Source organism: Neolamprologus brichardi, chromosome 6, assembly GCF_056152115.1.
Source record: "Neolamprologus brichardi isolate AB-2024 chromosome 6, ASM5615211v1, whole genome shotgun sequence".
Taxonomy (NCBI): Eukaryota; Metazoa; Chordata; class Actinopteri; order Cichliformes; family Cichlidae; genus Neolamprologus; species Neolamprologus brichardi.
The window spans coordinates 15,679,468-15,689,945 of record NC_142109.1 but is presented as its reverse complement, the minus strand read 5'-3'; the positions used below and the strand labels follow the sequence as shown (position 1 = coordinate 15,689,945).

Here is a 10,478-nt window from a genome sequence, read left to right as displayed (position 1 = left end):
AAAACCCTGTCAGAGTGCTCTGCAAACCCAAGTTTTAGCATGCATGTTTTACTACAAAGCAAGGGAGGGCGTGAGTGGAAAGTAGGAAACAGAACATGATCTTGCTCAGCAGGAATTTACTCTTAACAAGCACCAGAGAGCAGTGGAGAAAAAAATTCTACATACAGTGGAAAGTCATCAGGTATGTGTGCACTAAAAAGTGTTTAGTGCTTAATTTACCAGCTATATCATATGAAGAGTATCAAGTGATTACTTCACTAGTACTTTATAAGTTTATATTAAGAAAATTATTGTTACATTTCTTCCATGCTGATTGCTGACATGTCACAGTGAAATGTTTATAAGTGGGTAGATCATGATGCAAAGCAAAAGCATGTAGTGAGGTTGATGTGTTAAGTTACTGCTCAGTGTGGACAACAGTACTGTGAGCTCAGAACATGTCACACTGTAACTTTAAGATGTCCAACTAGGGCTGCTGGAGTCTCCTGTTTACTTTGGTTAAAGGCTGCACAGAAGAATTACTGAGGTATTTGCCCCAATCAGCTGTACTGAAATTATGTTAGAACACAAATAAATTATTGCTGGTTTAAAGGGGCAAAACTATGCAACCATTACTCTGGCTATGAAGCAGTTTACAACAAACCTGAACAAGCTTAGAGGAACTGGGTAGCTTAAGCAGGATAAATAACTGGACAACTAGTCCCCCCGGTGCCTTTTTACTTCCTTCCACAGGAAAGACTAAGAAGTTCTATTGTATGACATCTTGATTCTTTCCTCCACACCCTGTGTTCCCTGCAGTTTGATACAGCCTTTTTGTGAGTTGCTAACACAAGTTTACTCTTCTTGCTTCAGGTATGTGCTTTTCAATCTTTCCAACATTTAAAATTTTAAACTTGCCAAATTCCACAGAAACCAAACAACTAACAGATTATTTACATCTTGTCAGTTCCATGTTTCTGGATTGTGTAAAGTGTTAAAGAATTTTCTTCTGTCCACATTTGATCCTGCAGTGCTTTCTTTCAGAAGAAGAAGAGAACAAAAATGGGGTGCAGAAGAAAAGTGCTTCTTGCTGCAATAATTTTCATGCTTGTCTGCTACAAAGTAAGAATTGTGTTTAAAAAAAGTATTTGAAGGTTTGAAAAATTATACATTTAAACATGTGTTTTTTAAATGTGATACACCTCAATTAAAGGTGACCGCAAAGGATACAAGATTACTGGATGTCCAAAAGAACACAGATGTTGTAGATGACCAGTACAAAGGATGTGGTGAAGAGGCCATGAAGAAGTTCATTGAGTCAGACGTGTTAAAAAAAGAACTAAGCAGCAGTGAAGGATTTCAGAAAGCCTGGACTAAAAGTAACGAGTGTTCAAAACAGATTCCAGGAGGAAGAAAAGAGCATAGTGCTGCACTTTCAGTCTATGTTAATGGGGATAAATCGTTCATACAAACACTGAACAAAGCAATAGAGACAATGGGTGGAAATGTTAGCAACTATGAAAACCGCTTCCAATTCAAGTCTCTTCATTTCCTGCTGATGGACTCCATGAGGCTGCTGAAGCCAAAGGAGTGCAAGAACTTTTATGTTTTTCGAGATGGTCAAAACCAACCACAGAAAGGCTCCACAGTGAGATTTACAAGTTTCACTTTAGCTTATTCAGACTATGAAGAGCTAAAGAGACTTGAAGATGTCAATGAGAATACTATTTTAAATCTCACTTCTTGCTTCTTTGTCAACCTGAAAGACTATGTGTGCGGTCAAGGACAGGATGAAATACTCTTATCTCCAGCAGAAGTTTTCACTGTGGAACAAGTGAAAACAAAAACTACATCGGATGATGACGAATACCTTGAGATTGTTTTAAACCACTCAGGACTGAACAGCTCACACAACTGTTACATGTTTTCACGGTAAGATTCATATTCACTCAATTAAAGTGAAAATTTTTCTTATAAATTTCACAAATTTTGATCTTGGAAGCATTGTGGTATTAAAGATATAAATGTTTACCATTTAAAGCACATGAAAACATTTCATATATCCAGCTACTTAAAAAATGTGTTTCAAATAAATTATTTATTTCAAAATGTTCTGAATCTCTGAGGTTTTACCATCTGGAAATGTCTCATGTTGGGTTTTCAGTAACTTTAACTGTAAAAAAAAAAAAAAAAAAGATATTACAGTAATCCCCCTCTCTGCTTTCTTCCATGTCTTCAGGTCTCCTCCAGCTGCTGTCTCCACCCTGTGGCTTGTATCAGTGCTTGCGGCCTCATTTTTGTTTTCTTTAACTGTTTAGTAAGAACAGTTTCCTGAGTGCTATCATCTACAGTACTGCTTTGTTTATTCATTTCACAATTTGTTGGCACTTTATTTGGCAGATTGTAGTATCTATCAAATAAAGTTTTAAAGTAGGCTGCCAAAATATAATCAAATATTATTTTCTGCTTCTGTCATATGTTATGAATTACAGACCCAATTCACATATATTATTTATGCATGTGTTTATTATTTCTTGTACTTGTGTACTTTAAAAGAATGACATCAAATGAGAGATGGGAATTACTTGCAGCTGTTCCAGGCTGAATTCAGACTGTTGTGGAGCTTTAATCCAAGTGTGTCCGAGTGTTTCCAGGATTTTTTTTAATGGGCTGTCACGAGAGGACTAAAAACAAGGCAGAGTGGCACATAGAAAATCCAAATAGTTGAGAAATTTTGTTTTTAGGTTCAGAAAATTGGTGTAGACCATGCTGGGTTAAATTTTCAGGCTCATGTGCAGCCACAGCCAATGTCACATGTAAATAACTATGAGTCTGACAGATGAACTGAATCTTTGAACCAAAAAAATATAATTTAGAATCTTAGGTATCAGTTTTCTGTCTTTTTTTAATTAATCTGTGAACTCATCCATTTTTACATTTTCGTCAGTGAACATTTTCTAAGTTGAATATTGTTTACAACTTCCTTCAGTGTGTATATATCTGTAAATTACTAGCTCACAAGTTTTAGAATGCTTTTTTAGTCGTTACAGTCAGCAATGCTCTCCCTCTCAAACTGCTTCTAAAGACACCACGCCTCAAGGATTCCTTCTGTTTCCCTATCAAATAAACAACATGCAAAAATCAAAAGGCCTTAGAACAAATTTAATGTGATCACACAAACATTTTACCTACAATTAACGATTTTGTCTTAATGTGATGACCTTTTGTAAAAACAAAACGATTTTGTTTTGTTTTTACAAATATACACATTAAGTCCAACTTCCCCAAATTAAACACCATAATACGTCACTCGCCCAGTAGCCGGACAATAATTACTGTCTAAATGTAACACTCATCATTAGACTTCACATTAGTGACACACACAAACACACACAAACACACATTCACACTGTAAAGGCTAAATATGTCTTTTTTTGTATTCATGTGTGAGTCAGCAGCAAAATATTTAAATATTATAATACATATTATTATTATCATTAACAAATTACTTACATTAATATCTACATACTGTTAGAACACCAATATACAGAAAAATCACACAGTTCACACGGCACATGCTTCCTGCAACTACATCAGCAAGCACCTGTGAATTAACATGTACAAACATGAAACACATCTGAACGCCTTCAACAACAGTGTCACTAAAACTGATTTAAAGACATTAAAGTCAGTAAAGCAACATTACTTTTGATGCTGAAGTTGATCAGAGCCACTGAGATCTACAATGATGTCAAATGTGTTAATGTAATCAAAACAAACAAGAGAAATTGAATTTTTTTTAGACTTTTTATAAAAAGTTCTCACTTTTTACCTCTGGGTACTGAGTAATGGAAATATTTAAAATTCTTTGTTATGCATTTATGAGAACTTAAATGTAGTCACAGTTGTATGGTGTGATTTAGTGCCTTCCTCCACCCCCCCAAAAAGAAAAAAAAAACACCACATTTGTAATTTCTCACATGATCACATAATTCAATTTATACACATACGCCCACAACATTCATGTGGACAAAGCAACGAAAAATATGACGTTTCGACACTTTATTAACAAAAATATATTCAAAAACATGTCATAATAAAAAAAATGAAACTATTAAACATTTTAATGACTGGAAGGCAGCAAAACATTTCATAGTTATATTTATGATTTCTAAAATTAGAGTAATCCACAAAAGTCTTCATCAAAAAAATATATGTCTATGATGTATGTGTGTTCAGGATTAATGCACCATCGCTTCCTTTGTCAGCTGTCAGGCACAATAAATGGCCCAAATCAACAGCCAGGGCTTTACAACTACATACCTGTTTTTCTTTTTGTTGGTTTGTTTTTAACCGCTGTCTTTTTCTGCCTAGTTCTATCATTCTTCTCCTTCTGCGTGCAATTTTAATCCTTCATAATAAGTAAGTAAAGATTATTTATAGAGCACTTTTCACAGGCATTAAATTCACAAATCGATGTACAACAATTAAACAAAATTAATTACAAGAGAAGCATTTTAAAACAGAATCAAAATAAATAAAAACACACATAAAAAAATTCATCAGAAGGCCTGATTAAATAAAAATGTTTTTCAATTTTGTTGTTTTTTTCTTTTTAAAAAGATCTCACAGAGTCTCCTAAACAAAGCCAGAGTGGTAAACTGTTTCAGAGAACCTTGGTGCCACAGACTGAAAAGCTCTCGTCCCCCCTGGTCTCTTTTCTTGTACGAGGGGCAACTAGCACACTTTGAGTTTGTGAGTGAAAAAAAAATCCACAAGAAAAAAAAATGAAACAATCAGCTCAAAATAATGTAAAAGAAATAAAAAATCCACAAATAAATAATTCACGTTGAGCTGGAGTGCGTTCATTGGATCAGAAATACCCTAACTGTCTTTATTATTCAGCTCAGAGTTGGGTTTCGACCTGTTTCCACGAGTGCTCTTGTCTTTGCTCAGGATGCTGGTGCACACGCTGCTCTGGTGACACGGTCGAAGTCTTGTGCTTTGGAGCTCCAGCTCATCGTAGCTTGACACCCGGACAAAAGGACACCAGCGGAAAACCTGCTTAAAACCAGCTCGAAACCTGCAGCCAACAAAACGCTGACATGCAGTTATGCTCTGATTAGTGTTGGTGAGGTGATGACTGACTTGGACTCACCTGCTATTGAGGCAGCAGTAGATGATGGGATTGTACATGGTGGAGCTCATTGCAAGCCACAGCACTGACAGGTAAACCTGCTGGATGTACTTCCACTTGCTCAGACGCTTGTTGAGACCCGTCGCGATGAAGTAGACATGATACGGCAGCCAGCAGAGGGCGAAGGTAACCACTACAATAATCATCATCTTCACCACCTGCAGGACACAAGCCATCAGCAGGAGGGCAAATCAGTAGGCGGGCCCCCGCCCCCAGAAGACATTCTGACATTTCACAGGAAAGCGGAAAAGGAGAGGCACCAGTAATAAAATGAATGATGGCTTAATTCCGTTCAGCGGCTTCTATTTCTGGGTGCTGGTATTTTGCATGCTGGCTCGCTGCCACACTGTCGTGTCTCGCTGGGGCACTTGAAAAGAACAGAGCCTTCATTAGTGTCAGGAGTGACACGTGATTTTCCTGCTGTCAAAGTGCTGCAAACGGGTCTATTTTACAGCACAGTGATTTTTGACAGACAGCCTTCTTCAGTGTGCAAAATGGCAAATGTAACATAAGTAACTGTGAGAAATTGTGCTGGTATAACATAATAACACAAAATCCTTGTCTGGGGAATTATGAGATAAACTCAGATGTGGCATCTGAGACAATACAACATGGAAAAAAATAATCAGATGTTTTGTAGCAGGCTGGTAGCATCACAAAAAAACTACAAAAAATGTTTTTAAAAAATATGTACAAATGACTATATATCATAATCCGAACCATGAATAGAAACAGGAATAAATTATTCTTTCCAGCTTTAGTTTCTTAAAGCATCAATACAGTAAAGGTGTCTTTAAATCACAGTGGTCTGGCAAATCTAAAGCAAATATTTGATTGCACAGGATTTTATTATATATGGGGATGTACCAGTGCAGTGAAGGACAGATGCATGAAAACTGGAGCTGAAAATATCTGATATGCTGAAGGAAACCAAGACATCTAATCTTTTTAACAATAGTCTTTGCATAAACAATAGAACACTGACACAAGCCCTTCAACTGGAAAATTACCAGTTATTATTATTATTAATACCAAATGGTTCCATTTGGTATCAGTCAGTGAGGTTTTGATTAGGAGGAATTCCACTAGTGCTGAATGTGTTTTTTTATCTAAGCTCTGTAGCTTGGGAACGGCTTGGGGAAGAGATTGAGACCATTTAAGTTGTATAACTGTAAGGATGTACGCGTGCAGCAGAAACTCAAATGGATGTGGGTAATTTGTTTTCTTAGTTTTCGTTCTGGTGTGTGTATGACCTCCTGCCTTGTTTGTGTATGTCTTGTCTTTTACCCCAGAAGGGCTCTAATGAGAATGAAAATAAAGACTAAAGAAAGAATAATACAATATCCAGTAAGCTGCTTTATTTGTCTTCCTCACTAGACAGTGAAACAAAAAAATCTACATCTGAGTTGTCAGACCACAGAATATCTGAATAAAAATCTGATGTTGAGTTTGCAATTACCTATTGGCTGCTCACTGGGCTGAAACTGAGCTAAACAAAAAAGTGGAGGATGTAAAACTGAATCTGAGCTGATAGATACAGAGAAACGCTGTTGGATGATTGATTTGTCACTATACTTTATACCTTTCACTCCACATAGTTTAAACTGTATCCAGAAAATCTTCATATTCAAAAGCTACATTTTTGCTACTTTAGATTAATTCAACTTTGTCACACTGAGCAATTATTCCTTATTCAAACTTCCATACTATCCATACCTGCATCCTAAACATCATTCTTAGCAGGAGAAATATCAAATTATGAGTGCAAACATTTCTCTAAATGCTACTTAAGCGTGCAATGTCTGGCACCGTGGTAGCTCAACGCACAACGTAGGAAATAATGAGTTTATTGACCATTTTTATCTCTCTGTAATTATTTAGATTAATTTCGATTCATTGAGTCCAGGATGGCTGTCATGAGGAGAGGGAAAGGTCAGGGATGACGCACCAGTACCCAGGAGGTTTCAGGTAGGATGGAAGAGAGAGCACCACAGAACGCATCAGCAAGTTACAGCACAATGCAAAGCTGTGGGGGGTTAAAAAGGAGCAGGCAGCGATTCATGAGCAGAAGTGCATCTGCAACAGCATGCTTTCTTATCTGATGCAGAGCCATGAAATATTCTTAAAAGACTCCTGCAAGCAACAGACTTATTTTAAACTTTATAGAAGTTTTGTTTTCTGTCCTCAATTTGCAGGAAAAAAGTGCCAAATATGGCTATAACCATATATGAGATCGTTAAAATCAAGCTGGGAAACTGTTGCTGGGTCAAAGACAAATAAAACCACAGATTTATTCCTTTTAATTCCATCCAACACAGCCTTAATCAATGAATACTTCCAGTGTCTGACCCTTAAGTTCCCTCTTTGAATAATCCTACATGGAGCATTTATCAATGAACTGACATTAATCCCAGGCCCATCTTGATAGACGCTCGTCATGACATCTGCAATGACCTTAATCCCTGCTCAACCCAGCGCTCACAGTAGCTGCTGGAAAGTACACTGTGCCGTCTGGCTGAGGAGTGAATCGATTGCCTCCGGATCCCATCCTCTGCTTTCAGGATGTGGCCAGTTTCTTTATTTCTGTGTGATCAGGCTGTTGCAAAGGTCAACATTAGTGCCCAGCAATAAAGAGATAGCTTGTGCCAGTGCATTTGTTCTGTATATGGTTTTCAGATAAAAGCTGAACCTCTGCTGTGTCACATTTTACTGATCAAAGCTGGAGGCGGTCAGCGGACATGCTCATATTTATTTTTTTTATATTTTTCATTTGATTGTTCATTGTGGTAGGATTTCCTTTAAACCTGCAGATGTGTCATCAAACATCTGCACTCTTATAGTTGTTGTGCACTAGCATACCATCGCTTCTCCGGGGATGTTTTAACGCAGTATTAACTTAAAGCATTTCAACATTTCATTACTTGTTGTATCAAATTTAAGACTTTGCATGTTGGATTTCAGTCACAGAGCTGGTAGTTTTCCTCTCTGGTTTAGGTAAGTGTTTTTTTAATATATACATTTTCTCAAATAGGAGAAATAACTTTGCCATTTTTCTTGGTTAGCTACGGTAAATGTAGAAGACCTAACATTTGTCTTTTCTGTAAAATTTGATCTTTTTTCCTTCACGCAGAACTGTGTTTTCATTACAGCCATTTACAGGTTATGTTAAATTCAAGTTTGTTTTTCCCCATAAACATTTTACACTATTAATCAAAAGAAACTCATTAAGGCAGAGGATGAATGCATTGGATGAGCACAGTGATTACCTTCCTTTTGGCCTGTAGCTGTCCTTGGTAGTTATCAGATGAATCTCCAGGGATCTCACCTCCCCATAGTGTCACCCCCACAATGGTATAGGTGATGCCCATCACCACTAAGGGCAGTATGTAGACCAGAACTGTAACTATGATATGATACCTGTGCAAATAATGAAGCAGATGCCAAGCTTTTAAAGGAAGCTGTCTGACGTTGCTTGACCAAAGCAGCTTTAGTGGGAGTGATAGTGACGCAAGCTACAAGAAACAAGACAGCTCAAATCTGAATTGATAAGGATGGTTAAGTTTTCAGAGAAAAACAGAGGAGGGTGTCAGTGTGATCTCACATGAAGGAGTCTTCGGCCATGCGGGGCCAGGCCACGTAGCAGACGGTCCTTTGGGGCAGAGTTCGGATGGTGGAGAAGTAGCAGAGCGGGAAGGCCAGAACCACAGCCAAGCTCCAGATACAGACAATGACCCCCAGAGTGGCTTTAGCAGGCAGACGAGGCTTCATAGGGTGGATGATCGCCATGTACCTACAACCGAGAGCCCACAAGTTAGTGAGTGAGTGAGCTCAGCTATCAGTTGATGCCCACAAGTGTGAGTTTCTCCGTGGTAGGTGGGATGCAAACCCTGAAATGGCCGTTACTGTGGCAGAATACTATGATTTACCCAAGACCTCATTAGACCCACAGACCCATTTTCAGGCATTTAAAGCGTGTAATTCATCAGCTGTAGTTTATTTTTAAAGTCAGATTAAAGATGGAAAAAAATAAAACTGTAACAATTTTAAAATAAGTATTTTCAGACCAAATTCAGACAAAAAAAATAAAGGAAACAGTAAATAAAATAACACTGAACACTACTGTTCAGCTGAAATTTATGTACAGCGTGGGAGGGGGGGATAATCTAACCAAACTAAAATAAAAGTGTTCGTAAAAAGAGGTCACAGAAAGGGCTCACGCGTCTCTCCAGCTTAATAATAACACAGCCGTACCTGTCGATGGCGATCGCGGTCATGGAGTAGATGCTGGCAAACACGGCGGTGACCGGAAAGAAGTTGTGGAACCTGCAGTACACCTGGCCGAAGTACCACTCTCCGTGAGCCGCGTAAATGAAGTTGATGAGCGTGTTGAAAGCGGCCATGGAAACGTCAGAGAAAGCCAAGTTCAGCAGGAAATAGTTGGTGACAGTCCTCATCCGCTTGTGCGCCAGAATAATCCAAATCACTATCAGGTTCCCGAAGACCGCAACGGCCAGTACTGTGCTGTAAGCCACCGACCACAGCGCGACGCGCCACGGAGGCTGCACGAACTGGTTGGTCAGACCTCTGGTTGTGTTTTCCATTCCTCAGGTGTGCTCGATCCGATCTGTTTCACTCAGTCTGCTGCTGCCAGAGGTCTCCACAAAGATGCGCCACAGACGCGCGACGTGCCCAAAGGACATGTGACCGGTGAGGCAGAGAGAGTTCTCCACATGCGTCTGCCATCGTTCAACAAATCAAACAAACATATAAACTCTCTGATCGTAGTTTTCACATTTTAGTCTACACAATCAAACAAGCACACAGATTTTTTTAATGAGAAATTGATACTTTATTCTGTTCTGTCTGTTATTAGAAACACACATTGTTTTTGGTTGAAGTCATGGACCTCTTTAAGCTAAATCACATCATTCAAAGGCAAATAAACAAGTAATTTAATAAATAACTGGGTTGTTATTTGGTATAACTGTTATTGGGTACTTGCACTTCCGCAGTACCGTCACATCCACATTACAAGCCTTTGGAATTTATCACATTCCTAATTTCATATGGAAAAAGTGACAGACAATGAATCTGAAAGACAAGAAAATGTTCTACATTCATAAATTACAGACTGCTAATCACACTGGTTTAAATGGCGATTGAGATTTTACAGTTTTTGTTTGTTTTTACTTTTCAAATTTTGTTTGATCCCTACAAATGCATTTGTATTATCTGTGGTTGATGGTATTGTATGTTGCTTATGTACATTTGATTTAAATGTAATAAATATTTTGGATATCAT

General features: G+C 38.1%; 2 protein-coding genes across 3 annotated transcripts; one reads left to right on the top strand and one right to left on the bottom strand.

Annotated features, from left to right (window-relative positions):
* Positions 1 to 705: 705 nt before the first annotated feature.
* Positions 706 to 3,126, top strand: LOC118453968 (ecto-ADP-ribosyltransferase 5). Of its 2 annotated transcripts, none has more exons than XM_087842518.1 (4): positions 706 to 852; positions 1,011 to 1,101; positions 1,193 to 1,911; positions 2,219 to 3,126. In XM_087842518.1, the coding sequence occupies exons 2-4, from the start codon at positions 1,042 to 1,044 to the stop codon at positions 2,295 to 2,297; spliced, it is 858 nt and encodes a 285-aa protein (XP_087698644.1). In that variant the 5' UTR covers positions 706 to 852; positions 1,011 to 1,041; the 3' UTR covers positions 2,298 to 3,126. The 2 variants fall into 2 exon arrangements, with proteins under 2 accessions (XP_087698644.1, XP_087698645.1); XM_087842519.1 differs by having other exon boundaries at positions 788 to 852; positions 1,024 to 1,101.
* Positions 3,127 to 4,828: 1,702 nt separating this feature from the next.
* Positions 4,829 to 9,777, bottom strand: tacr3l (tachykinin receptor 3-like). Its single transcript, XM_006787534.2, has 5 exons — positions 9,428 to 9,777; positions 8,778 to 8,966; positions 8,443 to 8,593; positions 5,138 to 5,334; positions 4,829 to 5,062 (listed from the first exon to the last, which is right to left on the bottom strand). Exons 1-5 carry the CDS (start codon positions 9,775 to 9,777, stop codon positions 4,864 to 4,866), a joined length of 1,086 nt encoding a protein of 361 aa, XP_006787597.1. The 3' UTR covers positions 4,829 to 4,863.
* Between the last annotated feature and the right edge of the window lie 701 nt (positions 9,778 to 10,478).

What these genes read in the sequence shown, in the direction of transcription:
- LOC118453968 (XM_087842518.1), top strand. Translation starts at nt 1,042, where the DNA reads ATGGGGTGCAGAAGAAAAGTGCTTCTTGCTGCAATAATTTTCATGCTT. An exon ending in TCATGCTTGTCTGCTACAAA is followed by an intron (nt 1,102 to 1,192) that starts GTAAGAATTGTG and finishes CCTCAATTAAAG; the next exon opens with GTGACCGCAAAGGATACAAG. An exon ending in AACTGTTACATGTTTTCACG is followed by an intron (nt 1,912 to 2,218) that starts GTAAGATTCATA and finishes CCATGTCTTCAG; the next exon opens with GTCTCCTCCAGCTGCTGTCT.
- tacr3l (XM_006787534.2), bottom strand. Translation starts at nt 9,777, where the DNA reads ATGGAAAACACAACCAGAGGTCTGACCAACCAGTTCGTGCAGCCTCCG. An exon ending in ATGGCCGAAGACTCCTTCAT is followed by an intron (nt 8,594 to 8,777) that starts GTGAGATCACAC and finishes TTATTTGCACAG; the next exon opens with GTATCATATCATAGTTACAG. An exon ending in AGCTACAGGCCAAAAGGAAG is followed by an intron (nt 5,335 to 8,442) that starts GTAATCACTGTG and finishes TGTGTCCTGCAG; the next exon opens with GTGGTGAAGATGATGATTAT.